General features: G+C 41.3%; 1 protein-coding gene across 10 annotated transcripts in view; it reads right to left on the reverse strand.

The window, feature by feature from the left end:
• Window positions 1-27,388, reverse strand: part of LDB2 (LIM domain binding 2) — a 349,997-nt gene extending 322,609 nt beyond the window's left edge. For 2 of the 10 annotated variants that reach the window (XM_032494442.1, XM_032494457.1), the window contains exon 1: window positions 26,998-27,367. In XM_032494442.1, coding sequence (XP_032350333.1) covers window positions 26,998-27,129 — 132 coding nt within the window. In that variant the 5' untranslated portion in view covers window positions 27,130-27,367. Of the gene's footprint in view, window positions 1-26,997 lie in introns of all 10 variants that reach the window. The other 8 variants (XM_032494481.1, XM_032494462.1, XM_032494494.1 and 5 more) reach the window with 6 other exon arrangements.
• Between the last annotated feature and the right edge of the window lie 308 nt (window positions 27,389-27,696).

Consider the following 27,696-nt stretch of genomic DNA (forward strand, 5'->3'; position numbering starts at 1 on the left):
TGCCTTGATCTTGGACTTCCCAGCCTCCAGAACCAAGAGAAATGAATATTTGTTGTTTAAGCCACCTTCTCTTTTATATTTTTGTGATAGAAACCCAAACTGACTAAGACAGGGGCGGTTCTAAAGAGAAAGTGAACTCATAGGTATGATGGGGCTTCTAAAACACAGTAATGTTGTATGAACACTACATAACAGTATTAACTCATCTAAGTCTAATAACATCCTGGTAAGGTAGTTACTATCACAATCACCCTGCATTTCAAAGTGAGGGCATGGACTCATAATCAGTTGGATAACTTGGCCAAGGAATGGTTGGCCTGGAGTTTAAATGCAGACAGTCTGCTCCTAGGGCTTGAAATTGTAACAACTACACTGTGAGTGTTTCTAAAACTTATTATTATTGAGCAGGAAGTTCCTAAGTCACAAGGGAACAGTTCAGCTTCTTCATCCCTTGAGTTTGGAGCTGGTAATAACTGACCCATAGATGTTCACTCTCCCCAGGATACCTTCCATCATCCTCCATCTTAATAATCTAAGGAGTGCCCAGCTTTTTGGTTCCAAACCTGGAAGTGGTCTCAGTGGTTAATGTGGAGACTCAAGAGCAGTTCTCGGGCCGTCCCTTGAGTCTGTTTCCCCCTGCAAACTTTTCTCAACCAGGCATCTCAGTCTTTGAGGACTTGTTTATTCAGAGTGACAGTGACATGAGGTGATATGAGCCAGTGTTCAAGATGGACTGCCAGCCAGTAACAAACCTGGAAATGAAGGGGGCTGCTCCTTACTATCCCCAAATGCTTAACTGGAAAAAGCAAGTCACTGGGTTTTTTACAAGACGGCTGCAGGACCCTAAATTCAGAAGCAAGTAGGAGGTGCAGAAGATGCCGTGGGTTCACAGGGTTTGGAAAACTAACCACATACATATCAATATGGCGGACATGCTGAAAAAGCCTGGGAGTCCCCAGACAGATGGTCAACTAGGCAACAAGACCTGCCACAATCACTGTAAGAAAAAGATGTGAAGTCTCATCCAGATTCAGAGATGGTTAGAATTGGAAGGAAGCCTGAGTATCACATTAGTCCAACTGCCTAATCTTAGATGAGAAAAGAGACAGCCGGGGACAAGTGGCCCCTCCAAAGTCGTGTAGCTGATTGGGGTGGGCATCTTTGTTGGGGGTGGTGTGTGCGGTCGAGGGTGGCCTCACTGGAGGGCATAGTTCTCTGTAGTCACTCCCCCTCCCCTTAAAAATGACCCGTCTACCAGGCACAAAGACCCTTTCTGATCTGGCCTCAATGTCTCCGCTGCCCACCTCCCTCCTCATGTCCACTCCCGACCCACAACCCTGTACCCCAGGCTTTCCCGCCTGACGGTCCTCCTCACACCCTCTGGCTCTGCCGTCCTTCAGTGTCCACACGTCTCACTCTGCAGGGCGCTGGAGCCAGCCCCGATCAGCTCACCTAGTGCTACATTTTCAGGAATTTTGTGAGACAGTTGTTCATTTACAGTTAAATACATTATATTAAAAACAAAGGCAGTAAATGCTCAAAACTTCCAAATTATTTTGCTCCACTTCACTGTTACCTGAGTTCTTGAGGTTACTTATCCTATGGTACCTCCATGGTGGAACCATCCATGCCGTGGGCATCTCTTCCCAGATGCCGCGTTCAGTGACTTCTCGTTAACAGCTTGAAGGTGGCCACAGGGGGAGTATTCACACCCGATAAACTGGAAAATGCTACAAATCAGGGCTTGATGTTTTGTTTTGATGACTGTCTGGGCTCACAAAAGTGATGGACAAAAACACGGATAAGGCAGATTAAGCATAAAAGTGTGTCTTGTCGGTAACCATTACACTGTGAATGGCACATTGGTGGAAATATTCTTCCAATATTTAAAAACCACTATCTTATTCAGAAGAGAAGTAACTCATGCCATTGGTGAATGAGAAAAATTCAGATATTCATCTCTGCTGTTTCACTTTCTTTTTACTCATTAATGTGAAAGAAAGCATCAGCCAGCTTTCATAGCAGAACTCCTCCTATCAATTAAAATTACAGTTCGGCTAGGGATACAAGAGTTCAGCACAAATCAACGAAAGCATTTTGGGAGAATGAATTGGCTCCGTGGAATTTATAACAAACAGCATTGTATATTTAATTCTTATTCATAAACTGTGAACTATAAATCTTTCTATCAGTTAAATTTATCACAAACATACGTATATACATGGTTCCTGATTTATTTGTTTTTATTTTATTTTTAGAGAGCCAGTTGTTAAATAGCTACCCACACCCCAGTGGTGTCACCCCGACACTTTGTCTGGGTCTTTGCTCAAATTCTATCTCCTTGGAGAAGTCTTCACAAGTCACATTAGTGGGGTTCACTGCAGCTCTCCCTCCCTTGACTCCACTTTGTCGTCATAGTATTTTCTCACGATCTATCACTGTATCATATATGTGTCTGTTTATCTGTCATCTGGCTCCTGTACTGAACTGTGAGTTCTAAAATGGCAAACAAAACAGAACACACTTTATCTGGGGGGCATGGCTCCTTTTCCCCTGCGCTGAGAATAGATGCCTGGTATACAGCGAGCACTGAAATATTTTTGAAAAAATGAATGAGTGCAAAAGGTCTTCTCAGATTCTTAGGTAAATTCATGGCATCTTTTGTTGTAAATAAATGCAGGCAGCACTCCAAACCCCTCTCCTAGTGTTACAATCAAGAGGAACATTTGCAAGTAGTCTAGAAATCAGTACAAGGGAAAGAAAAGAAAAAAGATCTTATAGCTTCTGATCACTGTTGTGTAACTAGCTTCTTACTATTATTTCACTTTCAATATTGTTCAGCAAAAGATGACAAGATCTACAATGATGTTTCTTATGACTTCTATAAAAAGGGAGGGAAGGCAAAAGACCCATTGAATTTGAACCAAGACTGCCCAGATCACTTGTGGGGTAACTTTCCTGTTTCAAAGGCCACATTCTAAGAGTTCCGTTGACAACCCAGTGGCCAGGGAAGGCAGTCAGGCCAGGGAGATGCTTGCTGTCCAACGGGGAGCCAGATAAGCCAAGAGGTCAGTTGGTAAAAATGTCATGAAGGAGACTGGCACGTGTGTTTCTGGGGCACTTGAACAGCTGAGCCCCTCGGGTATATTTAGCCCAACAATGGGAAGACCTAGAGGCGTGCATTAATTATCTCCCAATATTTGGAGAGTGGAGGGCAAGCTGACAAAAGATAGAATGAACTTGGTCTGTACAAGCTTAGAAAATGACTTCTGATTGAAAGCGACTAAAAGAATTAAGTTTAATCTTTCATATTCCTTTTAACAATTCGAACCTCAGACAATAGGATGGATTGCATCAAAAGGATGCCCAAGTGTTGAAGACACTAGAACAGAGGGAGGGTGAGGGAGGGTGAGGGAGGACCGAAAAGAGAATCTGACATCCAGCCTGTGGTTAACCTTGGCTGTGGTAATGGTTTCTATTCAACTGGAGATTTTATGACAAAACAAGGTCTTTGTCTTTATGCTTTCAACACTCGGCTTTATTCCTTAAAAAAACTAAACAAACAAAAATTTCTTGAATTCTAAAAATGTTTTCTAAAAAATAATAGTTTAATATTATTTTATATCATATTGTTTAGCCTGTTTAGTCTTAAAACTTGATATTCTGGGAAAACAGCAGTGGTGGTTGAACAAGTTTTTTTAAATGATTTGATTCAGGTATAATCTACAAGCCATAAAAAGCACACGTTTTCATTTTTAGTACATTTACCAAGTTGTACAGTCATCGCCACAACCCTTTTCAGCTCATTTCCCTTCTGACTATTGGAGGGTAGGGACCCCTGTTCCTACCTCATCCCACCCACATAGTCATATAATACATAGCCTTTGTAGCAGATTTCCTTCATTTAGCATATTTTTGAAGTTCATCCTTGCTGTAGCATGTATTATCTTTTTTTTTATGGCTTCGAAGTATTGCATTGCATAGGTATGCCACATTTTGTTTATCCATTCACCAGTTAATGGACATTTGAGTTATTTCTGTTTGAGTTATTTTTTCTGACTGTTACAAACAATGACAGCAACATTTTTAAATACCTCCAACTCCCCACATAAGCCAGACAGAGTTGCACAATACCAAAAACCCATGGAAAACATTTACAACAAAGTTAGGTAGCAAGACCAAAAACACTTTCATTATTGATATATATATATAAGCATGGATTGGAAAACAGCAAAGTCCAGTTTTATATCGTATTTAATGAAAAAATATTTAGAACATATTTTTAAAGTTAGAAAGCAGGTTACAAAATAATAAGTGCAGTGAAATCCCAAATATTTATATCTATACATGATTACATAATTCTAAGGTGCACATCTTTTCCAGTATCAGTGGCTGGGAAGTCTCAATGCATGCTTTACAAGAGGACTTTAATTCACTGTCTTTGTCAGGCCATCACTGTCATTGCACATGCGCCAATGTTAAAAACAGAAGCATCATAATTTGCAGATTAGGTGTGAATGACTTGGAAGAAAATGAAAAACAAATGGATCACTCTCTCACCTCTCGGAATCGGATGGTTCAAGGTAAGAGTCAAGGAGACTGTGCATCCAACGAGATTAGCTACATTCCTGAAACCCGAATTTAAACTTCGGCAAGCTCTATGTAATGCAAAGTCTGTTCAGAGCTCAGCACCGATGGTTTTTTTTTTTTTAATAATCTTTATGTCTCCATTTATTTTTATTTAGTGGTTTTTTTAGGTGGGGGTGACTAGGTTTATTTATTTATTTTTAGAGGAGGTACTGGGGGTTGAACCCAGGACCTTGTGCATGCTAAGCATGTGCTCTGCCACTTGAGGTATACCCTCCCCTACGATGGTTTTTATTTTTATTTTTATTTAATTTGTACTCCTGTTGATATATGCACAAGAGTGAGATTGGATTTAAAAAGGCAAAGTCTGAAAGAACTTTTTCAATAAGTATATAATAAAAATCCTATGTGATAAGAAAAAGTGACATGAACTTCAAGACACAGGCAGGCAGGATAGGCCATCGAGAGCCACAAGATATACGTTAATAGGGTCCATCCAGGAAGCAACGGAAGGAAGCTATGGGCTATCTGACGGCCCCAAAAATACGTGAACCAAAAATAACCAATAGGTTTTTGCTGGAAAGTGAGGCAGGCCAGTTTGAAAATAGCAGCTGAAACTGGTAGGGAAAATGCCAGAAAGTTATTAACCATAAAGTCCATTAATAACTATCCATGGAAGGGAGTTGTGACTAGGACAGGGTTTCTGGGCTGGTGGCAAAATTCTGATCTCTGTTGTAGCCAAAATATCTCATTCTACCACCTTCAGCTATACAAAATTAACTGATTTCAAAAGAAATTCTGAGAGATTACCATGGTTACTTGATAAAAAGCAGCCCTATGCCCTCCTCCAGACCCTCCGTATCAAAGAGTCGGAGATCAAAGCCAAGGAATACTAAAGATCGTTCAAGTTTATGGGGGAAAAACTTATGATTAATTTCACCAAAAGTTATTTTTCAAAATCAACTGCATTTTAGAATGAATCATACATTTAGTCAGTACCAACATCTCTTCCAATTTTATAAAAGAAAATTTTGTTCAATAAAAGAGTCTCTATCTAGAGCCATCTCCTGATCTATACCGATACGGAGGAGGCCTCCCTGTTTCTCGGTGATGACTCAGAGCTCTCCACCAGAAGGGCTGGGAAGGGCTCAGAGCAAGGAGACATCCTGTTATGTAAGCCCACAGCCAAAGACAGGCCGTCTCCAGGGAAGACAGCCGAAGTGGAGTCTAATTTGGGGAGGGGGGGTGCTTCCTTATGAAAGCAACTCATCTATAGCAATCCATATAAAGAGCTTTAGCATCCATGAAGAACCCCACATCCTCCTCCTCCCACTCCAATTTGAGACATCAAAAACCCTTAGTAGCAGGTAAGGGATGCATCATAGGAGGACAATGAAGTTCAAGGAGGGAGGCCAGGTGCATAGAAGTAGTGGGCTGGGGCTCTGACCCACATCTTTACCTCCAGTCCCACCACCCTCCTAATGGGCCTTTCCACAACCAATTCAAAACCACAAAATCACCTTGTTTTAGAGGCACTGCAGGTTTGGATAAACTGACTATGGAGACAGAAATTCTTAAGTATCCTTCATGCAACAAGTTCGTAAACATTTAGTATTCTGAATCTATTTCTTTCTCTGAAACACCTATCAAGTTGATTGATAATTTATGCAAGGATGATGTTCTGTAACATTTAAATCTAGGGGTGCATACCTCTGCCCTAACATCACCTCTGATTTTTCCTACCTCATTTTCCTTAAAGGAGTCAAAACTTGGTATATACAAAAGAGTTACAGCACCTAAAGCTGAAGTTTAAAAGAGAAAGAGCTGTGAGGGTCACTGAACGGATCTGTATTGCACCTGCTCTATATAGGATTTTTCTCTACTAATAGACGATTAAATGTAAATCCTGATGTACATTCCGTTTTACATGCAATATGGGTTAGTTACTGTTGCTATGGAAACCTTCACTTTCGCATTTACTGATTTTAATTCTGTGACATTTGCTGACTTTAGTACAATGTAAAGTTTATAAATATAACATACAGGTTTGCAGAGGGTTTTTTTAAGTGTTCAATTTGCATAGGTCATTCCATCACACGTCTCAAGGGAAAAGGCGTTAAACTGATGCCAACTAAGAGTAATCATTAAACAACAAGCTATTTCCAGAAATAAATATTTCCATCGATCCTCAAAAATCTCCTTTCACTAACCAAACACCCCATCCATTGTATAAGTCTTCTCACCACTGATTCAGTGATAATTTCCCAGTGTGAAATTTGTAAAGTCATTTTATTTATTCAAAACATTTCCCCATATTATCTCATTTTACCTTTAACATTAACCTGAGGAGAGACAGGCCAGATGTGGTTTAAAGAAAGAAATGACCTCACTTTAGGGACCGTTTCCAATCCAGGGCAAACAACCCTTTGACTTTCAACTGGATCTTCAAGGGGATCATTGCTGACAAACCATCTTATTTTCCTTTTTATTCCCAGTCTTAGTCATCTTTGCATCTTTGGAATCTCTCATGGTTTCCATACGTGGAATAAATGCATGCTCTCTAAATGTCCCTACATTTTTTTTTTTATTCCCTGAGTATTGCCACTTGACAAATATAGAAACTGAGACCTGTAATCACAATGCAAAAACATCCAAAGTCACCCAGCAACTAATTCAAAAAGTAAGTGCACCTATAGGAATTGAATGAACTGACGTTCATGTATGATGAGCACCCAATACTTTTGAGGTATTCCCACCGGCATGGGTGAAAATCTACCTCCCTGTCACAGAGTCACTGCAAAATAAATTATTCTGTGAGTGTCCCCAGGGAGAGCCTGGATTCAGGTAGCCGTACCCATATGTATATAAATATAAAAGAGAGCATGTAGGCAAAGCACTTTAAGTGGTTCCACCAAAGTCTGCACATTCAACAAAGGGAACAAATTTAACCAACATTTATTGAGCTTCTATGTTGAGTCGGACACTGCTCAGCAAAATTAGAGTGGTGAAGGGTATAGAGTTGTGCTGGAGAAGGGAAGAAGGGATGAAAGCAAGCTGTAATGCCATGCTTCAGGCTTACCGGGAGGAGGAAGACAGGCCAGCAAAATGGCAAATGGGCTTAAGAGAATCACAAGAGCTTTTCAAAGACAAGAGGCACTTGAGAGAAAACCGACCACTAATAACCAAGAAGAAACAGGGAAATAATGAGACTCAAAAACGGGGAAAGAGAATAAACTCTTAATCAATCTTTGCTTTAAAAAAATAAAAAGAATGTTGAACAAACTGGTGAGCGCTGAAGATGCTGTGAAAGTAGAAGCTAATCAAAAGTAGGCAGAGGGAAGGGGCTTGGGAAATGCACAGCTCAGAACGCACAGCTTGGCGGAGGCAGAGAGGGCTATGAAGGAATTTAATGGAACTGATGGACCGGAAGGATGCTGTTACAGCTGTTTCAAGTGGATTCTGGGAAGCAGGTAGAGTGAACATCATTAAACTGAACACTGATTTTGGGCTTGAGGACACAAGTACATGCTGTTGGCAGGAATGGGTAGAGGGGAAATCTGGGTAGAGCGTCCCTACTGTTATTCCGGTAACCCTAGAGTTAGGCTGGAGACCTCTCTTACCCAAGGCCCTCCATCGCCAATCCATCATCAAGTACTGCTCCATGCACACTCATCTGTGCCCCCTCCCAGTATGGACATTGATCCAATTCATTATGACTTTTTACCTGGAAAACTGTAATATCCTTCTCTAACTTGTCTTTTTGCTGCTGCTATTAAAGCCTTCCAAATCATTCTCCATTCAGCAGCCTGAGTGATGTTTTCAAAATACCATTAAAATGATTATATTCTGTGGACAGGGGACCCAAGCATGGAAAGCAGTGCAGGTAGAATACCGCCTCCTTCAGGAAATATGCAGCTGTCTTCAGACCTGTAGAGACTTCCCCGAGCAGAGGTCAGCCAACCCCATCTTATTCCTGCCCCGGATCAGCCTCTCGACCCTTTGTTCCCTCCTACTGGGATGCCCTTTTTCTGTTTCAACAAATCCTAATAATAATCCCTAATGGGACCAATCCAATTCCAACCTTCTCCATACCACATGGCAGAAACATTCTACTGTATTCATTGTATTCTAAGGACAATTTAGCCCTGCCTTTAAATTCTTCATGTGTTCAGTTGATATATCGTGAGTATCAATCAGATTCTAGGTCCTATGTTAAACCCTGGGTGACTAAATTAAACAAAAATCGTCCTATTTGTACAGTTGGGCGGTTTCTGCTCTGCAAAAAGGCTGTTGGCCGAGGAAATAAGGAGGAGAGAGCTGAAACCCAAAACACTTTGCCAAGCCCTTTGGGGCTAGGGTCCGCCAGGAAGACCAGAAAGCTTTCTCTTTGCACAAAAAGGCTGTAGGCCCACCCAGAGGGCACACCTTTTACTAATTCACAGAAGCATGTCCTATAGGCCGCTGTGCCTAGAAAGACAGACAGACACTGTGCTTGTCTGTGTATTTAAACCCCGGGGCCTGCTTCTTTTCTCATACCCTATTCAGCCAAGAAAGGTCTGGAGCATCTCTTTTGCAGTGAGCCCTGGGAATTGTGTTGCTGGATACAAAGATGAGCCAGCCATGGTCCCTGACCCCAGAAGGCCATGGTGACGTGAACTCACAGTGGATGCTCTGTGTACACATACTGGGTCCCACCTAGGAACCAAAGTCATCACCAATGACAGGGCTTCAGTTGTGCCTCATGTTATGATCCAAGGGCTGCTTGAACTTTCCTGGGCCTCAGTTTCTCCATCTGTAAAGTGGGGCACTGTCTGGAGAATGTGTAGAATTGAGGGGTGAAAATCAGCTCTGGACTTGGGTGCACCCAGGATGAAGCCATCATGGGACTCTTCACTGCTGTGAAACTCAGGGCTAATGACTAAGCGTCTCTCAGCCTCAGTTTCCTCATCTGAAAAATGGACATAATAATCCTACTTCCTGTACTGCTCTGCAGCCTTATGGAGACAGTAAAATAAAGCATTCAACTGTGAGACTGACATGCGGCTAACACCCACTAAGTGGACAGTGTGATTCTCATCTTTCCTTATCTTGAATTTTTGAGATACTACTTTCTTTTTTTCATCCAGTCCCCTGCCCTCAGTTTTATGGGTCCCTAACTACTCAAGGCTTTGCATGATCTGTTTTCTTCCTAAACTCCTCTCAATACTTTCTAGCTATATACCATAGTTGGAGGAGGGTTTTTTTTTTTTTTAAAGATTCATCAAGTGAAAACTTGGAAGTTTCATAAAAATTACTATGATTAACTCTTTGGAAGGGGAGGGTATAGTTCAGTGGTGGAGCACATGCCTAGCATGCAGTGAGGTCCTGGGTTCAATGCCCAGTACTTCCATTGAATGAATGAATGAATGAATGAATGAATGAATGAATGAATGAATAAATAAATAAATAAATAAATAAATAAATAATGTAATTAAGTAATCACTCCCATCCCATCCCCACCCCCACCCCCCCCAAAAAGAGGGGGAGGGTATAACTCAGTGGTATTGTGCACGAGGTCCTGGGTTCAATCCCTGGTATCTTCATTAAAATAAATAAATTAAAAAACTGAATCCCCCACCCCCTGCAAGAAAAAACAAAAAAAAAAAATCCTCTTTGGTAAGGATGAAATTTTCTACCCTATACACAGATAATTTCTCATGGTCTTGGGGAGAAAAAAAGGATTATTTTTGCCCTATCTCGGCTTTTTAAGTAGGCTTAGAGGAGTTCCCCTTTTCTTCCTTCCTCACCCAAGGTTTAGATTACAATAAATTTGGGGACCTGGTTGTAGCCATCATGAAGGCATTAATGCTGCATGGCTTTATCTCTCTGTTTTGGGATGTTTAAGCAGCTTAATTCCTCTAAAGATCACTGGATATGCAGTGTCATCAAAAAGTTAGCAGTGCCCTAGATTAAAAATATGAATATTTGGGTCACATTTTACCACATGATGGAAACAACTTAGAGCGTGAGCAGGTGCATGTGTGCGTGTGTCCCAATACCCTAGTCCCTGCTGGGATAACCTCCATCCTCACTGCTCTCAACAGCTCAGTCTTGCCCATAATGAATAGATGTTAGCTATCCATCTTCCCCGCCTAGGCTCTGAGCATCCTGAGGGCAGGGCTCTCTGGTAGTTCTCCATCACTGGGCACATAATAAAAAAAACGCAACAGGTTATTGAGGGATGAATGAAGGCAATCCCATCCCAGACACCGCAGGGTGCCACCATGAATGTTACTTTTTAAATGGTTTTAAAATCAAAGCCATAATAAAGTAACAGCAGAGTTCTTTCTTCTCTCTTTTTCCTCTGCCTCCATTTAGAAAAAAATCACAGGAAATACAGAATTAGGACTGGAAACCATTCCGCGTCCATTCTCTCCCCACCTCCCCCAATCTCACCTTATACCAAGAGTATCTGGTATCTCTTCAAGGAGGCCTCCAGAGACCCGGTAATATTATATATGGTTGGGCTCCTTGGAAATACAATGGAGTGAATGAAGGCAGAGTTTTCAGTTTCTAACTATAAATGTCTTGACATCTTTTCCTTTCAGACAAACAGCTGGAAACATAAGAACTATATTTTAATGTTTATTTGTTTCAAATACAGTATTTTTTTTTCAACAAATGAGAAGTTTTGAGCCTGGGAAAAAAATAGGTTTAAATCACCATCCTAGCAAGCAGTTTTTAAAATAGTACACACAAGTAATCATTTCAAAGCAGTTTAATGCACTCAGCCAACAGGCATTAACAGTCTTTTTGGAATAACCTAACACCTTAAGCTTATTTTCGAGTCTTGGTTCAGATGATTTTTAACCTTTCTAAAAAAAAAAAAAAAACTAACTCACGGTACAGGGCGCTTACTGAACTCTGTAATTTTAGTACATCCTGCATTTGCATTTTGAGGTTCTTTTATAAAGACCGGAAAAAACAAACCCCAGGCCTTCTCTTTCATGTGCAGGTTTTAAGACAATGGTGCCCGAGTGTGAGGAGGCGGAGGGGCGCTGCAGCTCCAGCCTGTGTGCAGAAAAGCAAGAAAAATCTTGCTGTGACTCAGCAAGGGAGGTGGGGGGAAAAGGGCGGGAGGCTCAGCGGAGAGCGTCAAGAACACGTTATTTACCTTGATTTGATTTTTAATGTGGGAGATTCAAAACAGAAGCACGCCGTCCACCTAACGGGAATCAGACCCGGGGACCTGTCTTGTCGGGTCCAGAGCTGTCAGAAGAGGAAACAGGCTAAGGAAAGGGAAAGCTTTATCTAAGGCTGCAGGCTCCAGGTTAGGAAGGAGAGAAGCTATGAGAAGAGTTCAGGAAACTCTCTTGAAATGAACAAGGATCTTTGGCCTTCAACATGACCTGAAGCACCAGGTAGGGAGGGGCAGAGCCACGCCCCGACACCCCCCGGGCTGAGCAACGTCCCTCCGGGTCTCACTGAGTGGCCAAGGTGTTCCTGTGATCTCCTGTCCTGCCCATCCTGCCACCAGAGAAGCTGCGGTTCAGAGCCTCATGCAACCTGTCCTGGGTGGGGTAGGATTTCAAGCCTCACTGTCTTCTCTCCTCCCTTTCCACACCCAGCCTCTTCACCTGACGCACTGCCACCTCGCTCCAGGGTCTTGGTGCCAGGCTGGCTGCCAAAGGAGGGCATCTTCCCAGAAGCCACAGCACATCACTTCCGGGTTCCCAATGCTGTGCAGGCAGGAGGGAAAGCCTGGGTGGGTGATCCTGCAGACCCACCCTCTAAAAGGGCTGCTAACAGTTCTGCAGCCCACACCGTGGCCTCACTGGTGGACAAATAAAGTGTCCCTAGACAAGTGACATAACCTTGGCTTACGGTAATTTTGCATCTTAAACAAAATGCCATGAAAATCCTTCCTTTGCTTCAGACATACTAGGCTAAAAATAGCACAGTCAGCCAGTAAGTGTGTGTAATTTTTCCTTTGTGCATCACCCCATCCACTGATTCCTTCCTCTCAGCAGACAAATATGCTCTGAGAAAGACCGCCAGTCCACCCTCCGTAAAGTAACCAGAGGGATCTTGCTCAAAGGCACCTCAAGTGGTTTCACTTGTCAGGCAAAAAAACACACAAAACTTAATCAGTTCTCTTTGCCTGATAGAAGAAGCCAGTGTTGATGGAATCCTTACTACTGCATGCAAGGACCAGCTGGTCTACAGGCTTATAGGCCTTATCTCACCAAATTCCCTAAAGCAAAACCTATGAGCTGAGGGCTTCTCTTGTGTCTCTTTCCAGATGAGGCAACCAAGGCACTGAGAAATTAAATAATCATGTCAGGGCCCTGTTCATACCATGCTAACGGCCAATAGATAGCCTCTCAAGGATAGAGACCACAGCCTCACTGGACATAAAGCCTTCGCAATCAACCCCCATGTCCTCTCCTGATTTACCTCCAACCACCCTCACCAATCTACCCCACACATGTATATACTTGCTCTGATGTACACCCTGGTTCCTAAGCCCCAGCCATGCCAAGATCCTCACCCTTCCTTAAACAGAGCATCACTTTTCAAGATTCAGTTTCTTTGCCTGTGCCTTTCCTTCTGCCAAAAACATCCTTTCCAGCCCCATTCTCAAATTGGCAAATTCCTGTTCATCCCTCAAGGTCCTCCTTCCCTGCAAATCCTTACTCTCCCTGAGCCCTTTCAAGTCAGGCATGTTGCCCTCTGCATCTCCAGGCCAGTAATACAATGAAGCATGATCACGGCCATTCCCACTTAGAGGGTGGAGGCCCCATGCTCATCACTGTACAGGAATTATCTCACTGATGCTCATAAAAATCCAAAGACATAGATTCTATCACCATCCCCACATTCCCCATGAGCACAGAGGGATAAATTAACTCACTGAAGGTCACATAGTTTGGTGCAACCATTATGGAAAACAGTATGGAGATTCCTCAAAAACTAAAAATAGACTTACCATATGATCCAGCAAGCCCAGTCCTGGGCATATATCTGGAGGAAACTTTAATTCAAAAAGATACATGCACCCCAGTGTTCATAGCAGCACTGTTTACAATAGCCAAGACATGGAAACACCTTAAATGTCCATCAACAGATGACTGGATTAAAGTTGTGGTATATTTATATAATGGAATACTACTCAACCATAAAAAAGAATAAAATAATGTCATTTGCAGCAACATGAATGGACCTGGAAATCATCATTCTAAGTGAAGTAAGCCAGAAACAGAAAGAAAAATACTGTATGATATCACTCATATGTGGAATCTAAAAAAAAGAAAAAAGAAGGCACTAATGAACTCATCTACAAAACAGAAATAGACTCGCAGACGTAGTAAACAATCTTATGGTTACCGAGGGGAAAGGGGGTGGGAAGGGATGAACTGGGAATTTGAGATTTGCAGATATTAACTACTATATATGAAAACAGATAAAAACCAAATTTTTTCTGTATAGCACAGGGAACTATATTCAAATCTTACAATAACCTTTAATGAAAAAGAAAATAAACATGAATATATGTATGTATATGTATGACTGGACATTATGCTGTACACCAGAGATTGACACATTGTAACTGACTATACTTCAATCAAAAAAAAAAAAAGTCACACAAATAGTAGAGGAACAAGTCTGCAGAAATTAATCATTTCATGCTCACACTACAGTAGGAAACAGTCTTATTGAATACCGTGACTGCTCTGCCTACAGTATGTGTGCGTGGATCTGTGTATCTGATCTATAAGATGCACATTACCCACACGAAAACAGTGATAACTTAGAATCTAGTCACAAAATGGCTGCCTCTGCGAAATGTGGCTTTTAAAAAAGACTGCTGTTGGCCACCGAGAATGTCGATTGTCATGATGGATAAAACATGAATAAGATAGAACCTGACCTCAAGGATCTCTTCGATCCAGTGAAGAAAATGAGATAACATTGCATACAGCTCATGACATAGCCCGCTTTTTACCAAATACCACTTTTCTCCTTGACTTGAAGATATGTCCTTCAAGTGGCCTCATAAATTAACTGGCTGTGTCCCGACCTACTGGTTCTAGATCAACACTAACTCTTAACGTTGATTCAATCTCCCTCTTTCCAGTAGGAATTGTGCAAAAATCTTTTGATTTACCGACATTTCACAAGGTTGTGGGCTGGCTGCCTCTTGAGTCCGAAATAATACAAGAGAAATAAAAACAGGGGGAGAAAGGATCTGCCCTCAAGTGGGAGGGAAAAAGCTTTCTTAAAAGGAGACAGAGAGTCCTGGGTGCATGATTTCTGACTAGTATTAAATGCTCATGGTAATAATCACAGTAGTCACCATAGCTGACCCTTTATATCAGCAGCTCTCTGCCTCACTTGGGAAAAGACTGATTACTTAGAATGCTATTCCCTTGAGTTCAAATCATGATACAAAGGAGCCAGATAATTTTTTAAATACCTACATCACGCTAATTTGAAAAACTTAAACACTAGTGTAAATAATCCAGACAACTCAAAATTATATTTTAAGGAGATCTAAGAATACAGTGAAATACTCATCACTTTAGGTTAAAAAACTGGATTCAAAAGGGTTCACAGAATGTTCTTACGCACATAAAGGCAGATGCGTATGTCTGTGTGCATTAGATTGATATGCTAAAATGTTAACAGCAATTTTTTGCACAGTAGAACTAAAAATCATTTGCATTTACCTCTTTGTACTTTGTTGCATTTTACAACTATTTTATTATTGATACTGCACCAAGTTTTTAAAATAAAAAAAAGGAGACATATATTTTGAAACATACGCAACTTTATTTTAAATAGATTGGCAAGGAAAACAGTCATAAATTCTAAAGCAATAAAGCTTAGTGATGTGTTTTTCAACATCAATAGCATGATGCTAAAGATCGATACCATTTTAAGGCAAACTGGAGAATTGGAGAAGGAGAAACGGTGTAAAACGGAAAAGTTTTTGTAGGGTTAAGGATGAAATGAGTGATCGGGAAGAGTGATTTGGCCACTTCCGGGTCGTTACCCAGGCAACTATTGTTGTGATTTAGAAAACCTGAGGCCCCTTCTGCATCTGCAGCATGTAGTCCAGGGGAGTGCCACTCGTGTCTGGTTTCTGCACTTTCAAAATCAAGAAGTTTAGGCCAGATGATCACTTGTGCTATTCCAGCCCTGAAATTCTGGGATTCAGCTAACTGGGGAGTCACAGACTCCATCAAATGTTCTGTATCAGAACCTTTCAAAGGCAGGTGAGATGCAGCAACTACTTAATTTCAACTTCAAGGAAGAAATTTCAGCCAACTGCAGGGTAGTCACGGCTAACATTAAGGCATAAGAAGACTTTTTTTGTGTGTATGGCCAAATGGTTAGCCTTGTTTATTAGTGCAACTTTTGCTTGCCCACACAGATTTTCAATTTCAAGATCAAATCCTCAGAAGTCCTAAGAAATGACTCATACTGGGAAGTAAAATTTAGCAAGCACTACCCTCTCAAAAAAATGTGTGTGTGGTGTGTGTGTATGTGTGTGTGTGTGTGTATGGAAACAATTTAATGTTTGGGCTATGCAAACTATTTCTCTAGAAAGGTTGATTAAAAATTATTACTAATGTGGAACTCTAAATAAAAATCACAGGTGACCTTGTCAGTGAAATGAAGTGTAGGAAGGTATGGGTAAGTCAAAAATTCAATATGAAAAATCAGGGAGGCTCTACACTGAACCTGGTGGGACAGATCAGTACGTCGTAACGCCCAGCTGCATCCATAAGGACCGCAGAGGCAGGTAGCTTTATTACCCATCAACCTGTTCCCTCGGGCCAGAAAGATACCGCACGGTGCCGGCCAGCACATCATCCACCCGTGCACTTGTTCAGTGTGTTAAGGAGAAAGCCGCAAGGTGTCACAGTGGATCAGTTTGGCAGGGCTCTTATCAGTCCGGACACACGGGGGTGCTATATGCCTCCACCTGCTGCTGACACAGCTCCCTTGGAGAAGTCTGTGCCAGGCTGCATGTTGAGAAGTGTGATTCTTTAAGGAAAACGGCCAGTCAAGGCCAGCCGGTGCGTTCTCCAGCCTGCCCCAGGCCCCTGTTTAGGTGGCCCTACAATGGCAATGGTGAAGGGGAACACGTCAACGTGCTGTTGTCTCCACTGAGTTTGGGGAGATCATGGCCCAGAAGGAGTAGGAGTAATATGTCATCACTACTCTATGATGGTGGAACACCTTTTTATATACACAAAGTTTATTAAAAATAGGTTGCAAATGAAAAAGAATAGAAATGCAAAGTGACAGCAGTTTGGGTGTTTTCTCCGTGGTAAGGCACAGTTACGAAAAGCACCATCACATATTATGAGAACCCCAAACCCACAAGTCCTACAACGTGTCACTGCAAGTTCCCTTCATTACGCTGAAATATGTTATTGCAAGCCATGTAAGACGTATTTTTAAAAATACTTTCATGGTTACCAAAGGGCAGGGAGGGATAAATTAGGAGTATGGGCTTAACAGACACACACTACTATGTATAAAATAGATAAGCAACGAATGTTAATGTATAGCACATGGAACTATATTCAATATCTTGTAATAACTTATAATGGAAAAGAATCTGAAAAAGAGTATATATATATATATATATGTATATATGTATAATTGAATAAATTTGCTGTACATCTGAAACTACCACATTGTAAATCAACTATACTTCAATAAAAAATAAATACATACATAAAGACACTTTTAGGAAATCAAGCAAAGTTTTGCATGACTTACATGGCAAATTGCAGAGAGGACAGAGAATAAGGGCATCACCACCATCACCATCATCACCATCATCATCACCACCATCATCACCACCATCATCATCATCATCACTATCACCACCACCATCATCATCACTATCACCACCACCATCATCATCACCATCATCACCACCATCATCATCATCATAGTTCCCATTTATTAAGCACTTACTATATACCAGACATTTTACATGCATTAGCCATTCACCTGCCAACCTAAAACTCAGGTTAAGAAAACAAATGTTTAGAAAAGTTAAGTGACTTCCCTAAGATGACACAGCAAGCAAGAGGCAGAGGCAGGGTTTGGGTCCACAACTGACTCGTTATAAGTCATATTTCAGTTCAGATCATTCCAGGTATGCCACTCTTTTCTCTCCCAAGCGAAAAACACTGGCAGAAAAAAACTATGTGTGTTTTCATAACCAGAAGTTTCACACATACACAAACACAATCTGATTGGAGAGAGCATATCTCTCTCATTTGTCTCTCTGTCTCTTTTATACACATGCACACATCATACAATTTGCAAAAAAGCTATTATAAACCACAGCATTATATACTAATAAAAATTCCCTTATCTTCTATGTGTGCAAAATCACTTTGAAATAGCTAATTAATGGTCCTGAAAGCCCTTTCCCAAGACACAAAGTACTCTAGGAACTGCAAGGTATCATCATGATTCATGTCATAATTCAGGGCTCTGGGCCCTCAGGTAGATCCAAAGAGAGAGGTGGTGAGAATATCAAATGAGAAAAAAGCACTGGGACAAGTATAAATATTTTTAATCAGAAGTCAGGAGATTCCCAACAGATTCCCACCACCCAGAGGGCGAAGTTCTCAGCTCAACACGTCCATCACAGAACAAATTCTCCTTTTCAACATTCCTTTTCCTGCAGGCCTGCTGAACATTCTCTCTGTGAACGCTCACGGGGCTGTTAGGCTCACAGATTCTTTTCCAACTGTAACTGTAGGTGATTATTGGGACGATTCAAGGCAAATTCCAGTGTCAGTCTGGATTTGTGTTGGTACAACTTAATTTCCTTTATTCAACAGATATATGTTGCTTATCAACTGTATGCCATGGGGCCTTGGACAGAAAGCCGGGAACTCGACAACTGGGCCCTTGTCCTCACACGGCTCATATTCTATTGAGGACAGGGAGACACTTAAGAAATAAACTAGAAGCAAGAAAATATCCACCCTCGATAATTCCTCTAAAGAAACTGATCAGGGCATGTGACAGAAAGTGAGTGGGGCTGGTGGGGGTGGGTGGTCATTTTAATTGAGGTGATCAAGGAAGGCCTTTCTGTGAAGGGGGCATGTGGTTGATCAGTAGACGTACTAAGTGCTGGGGCTCTTATCCTTCAAGGTCGTTATTTTCTTTGAGAAATTTAATCAATTACCTGCAAATAAAGCCAACACCATGCCAAATTCTAATTCAAATTAGATCTCCCAGTACTTATATGGGTTATTCTGAAGAAATCCATATATCCATTCTATCACTGAAGACAAGAGTGTTGAGATACGAACAAGCTTGGTAAGTGAATGGGTCCAACAGAGTCCCTTGTGGCTGGAGTTTTTTGAACATGGGGTAAGCCTGGACCATCAGGAAGCAATAGATCAACAGAACCTTAAAGCCAGAGTAAGGAGCTTGAAATTTGTTCTACATGTGAGGGGAGGCTGGAGAGTGATACGATCTGATTTCTGCTTCAGAAATATCCCCTTGGCTGCTTGTGGGAAAACAGATTATAAGGTGCAAAGAGGGAGCAGGAAGTACATTTAGGGGGAAAGAAAAGCTGGGGGCTTGTGATGTCCTCAGAACAGGACTGGTTCCTCTTCTTTAGAGGGTTCCTCCGAATCTTTAATGCTAAGCCTTCTGTTTTTAATTGGAAGACTTGAATTTCAAAGTTGGCTAGTTAAAAGTGGTATAAAGTGAGGGCAAAGTGCAGCCGTCAGGGTTGCCAGCCCGGAGTGGCTGGTCTTGGCCAGCACGTTCGGGAGAGAACATGGAAGGAGGGAGTTAGAAGAGCCAGCTCCTGGGGACCATTGATCATGTAGGACCCCCACTGGTCATGCATGCCCATTCTCCCCGTCAAAACTTGCCTGGCCGATGTTCTGCTTACCTATGCCAAACTGATAAACACATTCTAACAGGGTATCGCTCCAGATCTTATTTTTCTTAGATGAATGTATTTTTGGTCTTGGTCTTTTTGGACTTGGTCTTCACCTCTCTGAGCCTCAGTTTCCTTATCTGTTAATGGAAAACCAGAACACATGCATCTTGGGCTTGGGAGTGGATCACATGAAAAGATCTATCTTATCTCTGAGAATTGGCAGGCATTTACCATAAAGACCATGGCTTCACAGGTAGCTAAAGTTGGCTGCCAAGGTAGGAAGGAAATATCATCTTCCACAAGGAAATGCAGAAACACACAATGTGGAGAGATTGGCTCTTAAGAGAGGATCAAACTAGAAGAATCAGAAGCCAAAACATGAGGGGAGGTCTTTTCCCTCCCTGTCTTTATTGTCTCTAAGATTCCTAATTGATTACCTGCAAAGGAAGCTAATCTCATACCAAATTCTAATTCTGCTTTACTCTCTTAATCTTACATTTGGAGGAGGCGGGTGGCACCACCAAAAATGGGATAGCTTTTATGCTCCCCCCATTACTGTTTAAAATAACTAAAACACCATCTTCCACAGAGCATGGCTAAGAAGAATCAAGCACTGAATGGAAATCTAAATATTTTTCAGTTAAAAAGTTAAACTCTTAGATAAGTATGCATAGTATTCCACAACAATTCCAGTGGCTCTTCAGATAAGGCCACTTCAGTGAATACTGGAAATATTCATCCTTCAATAGGGAGTGTGATTTCAGTTCTTTTCAAAAACTAGATATATTTTTCATCTCTAACTCCATCCTTCGGAATTTCACGTGGTCCCTTTATAAATCAGTCAGGCATTTCAGAGGCAAATAATCCAACCAGTTTGGGTGGATGGGGTCAACTTTCCAGCCACTGCCAAAGTCAACGTACCCAAGGAAAAAGTGAATGTATTCACCTAATAAATTTGCACAGGTGAAACCAGACTCCTAGCTATATTTCTTATCTCAGAGAAGTGCAACAGCAAAGCAGTCAACAGCATAACCTCTAAAACTACCATCTGTGTGACCTTAGACAATTTACTTAACCCTTTATTTCCTCATCAGTAAGACAGTAGATATTAGTGGTACCTATCTCAGGAGGTGATTATGAGGGTTACATGAGTTGACCTACAGAAAACACTTAGCACCTTGGCCCTACAGACAGTGAACACTGCATAGATGCTCATTGCTGTCATCATGACTACCTTTCAGAAAGGTGTACATCTTTCAATACACAAATGCACGGTGTAATAACCTAACACGGCACCACACTGTAAGAGTTGGTTTGTATGTCTCCCTTTGTTACCAAATTGTAAGCTTCTAAACAGACCATATCTTCCATCGTCTCTGTATTTCCAGACTCTGATATTATCATTGCCTAAAGTACAGAAATTCTTGAAAGAATGGCTGAAGTTTGCCTCAACTATTAATAGTTGCTTATGTTCAGATGCAAGCAGCCAGCATTTAAACATATACAAAAAAATCTAAGCTTCTAAGCTTAAGTTCAGAGAAAGAAAGAGAGAAAGAAAGAAAGAAAGAAAGAAAGAAAGAAAGAAAGAAAGAAAGAAAGAAAGGGAGGGAGGAAGGAAGGAAGGAAGGAAGGAAGGAAGGAAGGAAGGAAGGAAGAAAGAAAGAAAGAAGAAAGAAAGAAAGAAAGAAAGAAGAAAGAAAGAAAGAAAGAAAGAAAGAAAAGAAAGAAAAGAAAAGAAAAGAAAAGAAAAGAAAGAAAAGAAAAAAGGAAAGGAAGAGAAAGTAAGAAAGAAAAAGAGAGAAAGGAAGAGAGAGAGAAAGGAAGAAAAAGAAAAAAGAAAGGAAAAAAGAGTGGAAGAAAATATCTTGGTCAGAAAATGACAAAGGTACATGTAAATATCTACATCAGCTGAACACGTTTTCAAAGCTCTGATTTCTGCTACTTTCAAAAAGAGATTGTTTTCCCAGATCACTTATATTCCGAGACCCACCGACCAAATCCAAATAAGTAACTTTATGAATCTTGCTCTTGACAATCTTGGGGGTTGTTTTTTGTGTTCTTTGCTTGCTCAGAAAGGGGGTGTTCTGTGTTCCTCATGAAAATGAGTTAATGTGGACAAAAGTAATAAAAGGAGATTTATAGCCCTGTCTCCATACAATTTAAATTAATTTCTTTCCGAAATCCAAACAAAAAGCTAAATGCTTAAAAAATGCATACTGTTTGAATCCTATATCATAATTTACACACCAAAAGGGGAGAGGTTTAAATGTGCATTGATTTCAGGCTGATAAGAATCTGTGTTGAATGTGAGTTGAGAGATTTTTTTTCCCCTTCTTGGCCTCTAACGAATTGTTAGTTTGCAGCAATTTTTAATTAAAAACAGTTCCCATAGTAAGAAAATGGGGAGGGGAAGACCTTAGGAAAATAAAATCAGTAGAGTCCTGCAGTGTGTTTTCTGAAGCCACGTAGAGATCTTGAAAAATAAGAGAGTTTGGAAGTTCTCATTTTTAAAACTTCACTTTTGGTTTCATTTAACATTTTCAAAATAGCTTTCCATACCACTACTAATTCCCCCCTCCCCCCATCCTCCCCCACCCACTTCGAGCAACTCGGAGAGTTCTGTGTTTAACACCGAAAATCATTCATATGCCTCAGAGTAACAGCACCATTTTTCTTTCTAAATTTCTAGGAAAAAAAAAAAAATCCGAGTTCTCACCAAGCAGTTTTCATTTTTTTCCACCTATCCAAAATACCTAATCTCATTTTAACTAGACTCCATCTGAACATCAGAGATACTAAGCTATCCCATGAATAAACATGATGTTTCAACATGAAACCCTGTGACTGAAGTATATAAAAATGTAGCTGAAAGAAAAGACCAAGAGCCCTCCGCCCGCTCCCACCCCCTCCCACCCCCTCCCCGGGGAGTCGGAGAGTTGAGCTGAGGCGGGGTGAAAGCAGCAGATTTCAATTTCAAGGTCTTTAAATATTTTCAACGTTCATATTAAATCCAGTAAAACTAAAACCCATAATTCTAATAAAATCCTCGTGTGCGTGGCTTCCAATTGTAATCACAGTTTTCTCTTTGGGAGTGGGATGTGTAATATTGATAAAAGGAAAAAAAAACCCGCAAAACAGAGGCAATACATCCTGGAACCCACACTTTCCTGGTATTTGTTATATTGTATTAAAATTAGCATACTGCCAACATGAAAAAAAATCTATATACTTAAAAACATCTTCATTGGAGTGGAGACGTTTTTGAATAAGGAAACCAGGTATAGAAAAGTTATCTACAGTAACGGACATGTGTATGACTTGATAAACTTTCTTAAATTCTATAATAATACAACATTATTGAAATCCTTCACTAAAAATGAAGGTCACTGCGATGATCTCATATCTTACCTATACATATTTTTAATCTCATAGCACAGACCTCAGGAAATGAAAAAAAAATTACTGTTTTTGTTATTCTGGAAGCTTCTTGCAGAACAAATTCTGAAATCTTTAGAACATATTTTTGTGTTCCTATCTGACTGTACTGTGTGGAGGGTTAAACTATATAATTGTGCAGTTGCCTTCTTCCAAAATACATTTGGAGCAGCAAGACCATTCACACAGTAAATGAATTTGGACAGACATTGGGTCAATTCATAGCAGCATACACAACGGAAAATGTAGCCCTCTTCCTACTGCCTGGAATGACAGTGGCCAACAGTGACGCACAGCTCCAAGAGTTTCTCTTAATTTCAATTAAAAAGAGGGGGAGACACTCATACATTTCTTTGTGGAATTCCACTGAGATTCTGATGTTGCAAAGGAATATTATTTCCCTGAATAGCCAACAGCATTTAAAACAGATTTTTGTTGTTTCTGTTTGCTTTGTAATGCCGTCCGATTCCTTTAAAAGGAGATGAGGTCCTATAACCTCTTAGACACTTGCTTTCCTTTGCCACAAAGATTAGGGGTCTAAATTTCCTCGTGGTGAAATAAATGTAGAGAATGGGGGGACAGCACTCTTAGGGGAATGGGAAGCAGATCCTCAACGCAGCATCAGGAGGTGCCAGGCCCACCAAAGGCATTAGAATAGGTTTCTCAGGAAAGGTGCCAATTTCAACGACAGAGTTGTCAAACTCCTCCTTCAGCCACTGACTCATGGATGCGCTAGTTCGCAAATGTTTACTGAGTACCTACTTTGTCCCAGGAACTGCTTGCTCCCAGCACCGGCATTAAACAGGGCTGGCAGGGTCTCTCCTTTCAATATTTCCTGTACTATTAATTACCTTCTTACTTCAGTACCATTTGTGATTTTAAACTAAATACAGGGAGCAAAGAAATAACGTCTGGGCTCTTTAGTTCCCAACGCTTTCTCATACTAAACAGAAAACCAAAGCCCAGACTTTTGTAGCATCTGAATTTTTAAATTTAATTTATTGCAGGGAATTTGCTGATGAGGAACCCAGATCCATGCCAACTAGTTAGTAAGTGACAGAAACAAGTTCGAAACAGGATTAACTCCCCATGCAGTGTTCTTTCAACTAAAACTACCCACCTTCTGAAGGGCTATGGTTGGATTTAATAGGAAGAAAGCCATCAATACGCAGGGGAGAAGGTTCTGGGGGTCAGCTATGGAAGGGGGCCGGGGAATCACCATGCTCGTTACGTCTTACTTTCCTTGCCATAAAGAAGGAGGTTCTTCAACTTGAATGCAGTTTATTCATTATAAACTGATTTCCTACCATTTCTTTCCAGGCAAGGACAAGTCTATGTTCAAAAAGGAATGGAGAGTCAAGAGTATTACCCAGGCACGTGTGTGTGTGTGTGATATTAGGAGTCGATGAAATAATACCGTGACGTATAGGAGTAAGAACCAGAAGAGAGAGAGAAGAAAGAGGACCTCTCTTGTCCAAAACAGTTGGATATGTTGGCTAAATTCTAAAAGTAATCACTTAACAATCTATTTGATTTTGTACGTAAATACTGATCATTTCTGCTGGGTACTGAACTTCATTCCACCCAGTCCCTCTCTAGGGCTCAGAACAACTGTGTCATAAATCATCATCATCATCACTGGTAAAGGCACAATATAACTTTTTCACCAAGCTATTTTTTTTCTAAGTATTTTTTCAATGACCCACTTTGATCAAAATTTAATATTTAATGCTAATATTTATATATCTTATGAACAATGATTGGGTTCTCTTCTTTATTTCATATGAAATGAAAACAAATTTATGGCCTTGGGTTTATGACATCATTTACTGCTTGGCAAAGAAAAAGGAAGTGTCAGGACAATTATTTGGATAATTATTAAAAAGATCTAATTAAGGGAAGAAATGTTCGGATTGGCCCAGAACATACCAGAAAACAGTTCTCGGCACTTTTTGGTCAGTCAGAGAGGTTTAAAAGGACCTTTAAGATTTGTCATAGCAAGCTTTCTTCTCCAGTTTCTTGAGCTATGAAGCAGTTCTTTTCCCTACTTAAAAGTAGTACCCTACAATCCAAAAGTTAGGAATTCCTGAGCTTAGCTCTCACAAAAGATAATGTGCCATTTTTAAGAAACATACTATGATGGGGGACTTTCGAAGGTTTTCTCACAAATGTGAAACAAATGTGGGGACCTTACTGCATCCTGCTGATTTTTATGAGGACCAGGGTAGAGAAGTCTCCCAGAGAAGTGTCCTAGCCCAGAACTGACCGAGTGATTAACTTAGGGGCACTGGAGGACTCAGACCTCAGAGAAATCTGCCTGCTCTCCTAACCAGGAAGGATGGGAGAAAAACCTCCTTCTTCAACTCCTCAAAAACTTTCTAAAATGTAAGATGGACACTGCTCATTTTTACACCCTGCTGCTGTTCAAGAATTGATCCATAAAGACCCACAGTCTCTTTTTTAAAACTAATCCTATTTAAGACTTTTTTTTTTACCTCAAATCTGTGTGGCAATTAATGTGTGCCTGAACTATAAGACACTTTCTGTCTTCCTAATTCTGAAAGCAGGCTGCAACTACCAAGTTTGTGCAAGAATGTAAGATGCCAGCACACAGTTGCAAAGAGCTGAATGAAATATACAAACTGTAACACACACAACACCACACAAATATCATTTCCTGCCAACAAGTCACCATCCTGAGCAAAACAGAGTTTACACTTGTGTAAAAACTACTGGCTTCTGGGGAGAGCCATGGCATCAGCAGGTATATTTAACATCTATGATGCATTAACATATAAAGATAATAGCAGTAATAAAGACAGCTCAGTTTTTTTTTTTAATCAGCCCTTGTCCAGCAGTTAGCCAATCAGAAAGCAGGTCACATTTTGTTAGCTATACTCAATACATTAAACGTCATGAATTTCTCCATGGCTCTGTTGACAATTCAAGCAAACATGTTTTATTCTGTCTTTAACTGAGTCCCTTTCCAGAACTGAGAGTCAATCTTCTAACTGAAATTTCATCAAAGCTATTCCCTCAAAGCTCTTTGCCATCAACCCTCCAGATACTTGTACTTTGCAGAGACTACAGAATTCCCAGTGATTTCTACTTCCTAAAGTAACTTTGGTGTACCTGTAACAAACTCCTTCTCAGAACACCTCAACACAAAGCCCCAACTTACAGGCAATGGGACAGCCCAGCAGCAGGTCCTGCCAGCTGAGCCAGCACAGAGGAAAAGTCAACTGGCATTAAATATTTAAATTGCAGGAGGCGGTCTGGAGTTTTGCATTTACAAAGTTCTGAAAGTCCTGTCTCTTCTCTGCTCCCAGAGTTGCAGGAGAGGAGGAGGTGAGGCTCCTCTCTCCCGCACAAGATCACAAATATGCAAAAACTCAAGATGACTTGAATCCTCGGCCAGCTCCTGTGGAAGGGAGAGCTCTGAGGAAGCCGAGACACTCCCGTCCTCGATGGGAGAAAGTCAAGAACCCCTCGCCCCAACTGGGTTCTGACTTTAACATGGAAATAGAGAAACATGCGTCCCTCCAGGGCTAGTTCTGAAAAGTCCGCGGGGTGACTCTTCTGTCCCCTTCACCTCTATTTTGATGACTTTGACAAGCAAATGCAGGTCAAAGCAGACTTCCTCTGGGATTTGTTTTTTTAAAAAAATTATTTTGCTGGATGCAAAAGATCACCAAATCCCTTGGAATTATATCTCAAGAAACACTAACGGGACTGACTCAGAGCCTGCAAACGCCAGAGTTTTGAGAGAGCAGCATTTCTGGAGAGCCGGCAGGCGGATCAAGTGATGGGTTGTCTATTTCAAGATTCCAGCAGAAACTGTCCCCAGCTCCAAGAGTTGCTGTGCCTAGAAACCCAGCGTTCAAACTCGTGGATCCATTCTGGTGCTCATTTCCACGGACGTGGTAGTATTTGGTGGGACACTTCCCCCGGAATTCAGCCAGCCACCCAGGAAAAGCTCATGCACAGTTTGCAAAAAAAAAAAAAAAAAAAAAAAAAAAAAGCCACCAACACACACCCCAGGTTGAAGTACTTACCTCTGTGCGCGACTGCAGTCTCTTGTTCATCTCATAGATTCGGTACTCTGGTTGTACCATGTAGGGTGTATGTCTCCTATAAAATGGACCGAAAGGAGAAGAATAGAAGGGGTCATGTGGTGTGCTGGACATCTTGCCTGCTTGTCGAAAATCAAGCTAAACAGAGTATCAGGAACGTCCATGCAGAGCACATGGGCTGTGTTCTTCGCGGTACAAAGTAGACGCACGCACACGCTCACACACACGCGCTCACACACACACACACAGAGGCAGGCAGGCAGGCTGAACACACTGGCTGGGAACTGCTGTTGGAGCCCTCTATAGCTAGAGAGGAGAGGGAGAGCGAGCTGGAGGGAGGGAGGGAGGGAGGAGGGGGGAGTGGGAGGGAGGGAGAGCTCCGGAGAGGAGGGAGGGGGGGAGCTTCAGAGAGGGCGGGAGGCTGGTAGGGAGGAAGGGAGGGAAGGAGGGAGGGAGGGAGGGAGGGAGAGAGGCGCTGGATAGCTTTAGGCACCAACGCTTGTTTTTAAAGAAGCAGTTTGTGGAGAGGTCACTTCCTGTCCACACTGTAGACTAGTTCAAAAATATAATTCTCCTCACAGTCTGACAGAGGTCTAAGGTTTGGTTTTCTTTCTTTCTTTTTTTTTTTCCCCTCTCCAGCCAGGACCCTTCACAACCTGATTGCTAAGCTTGTTAGCATAT

Source organism: Camelus ferus, chromosome 2, assembly GCF_009834535.1.
Source record: "Camelus ferus isolate YT-003-E chromosome 2, BCGSAC_Cfer_1.0, whole genome shotgun sequence".
Lineage (NCBI taxonomy): Eukaryota > Metazoa > Chordata > Mammalia > Artiodactyla > Camelidae > Camelus > Camelus ferus.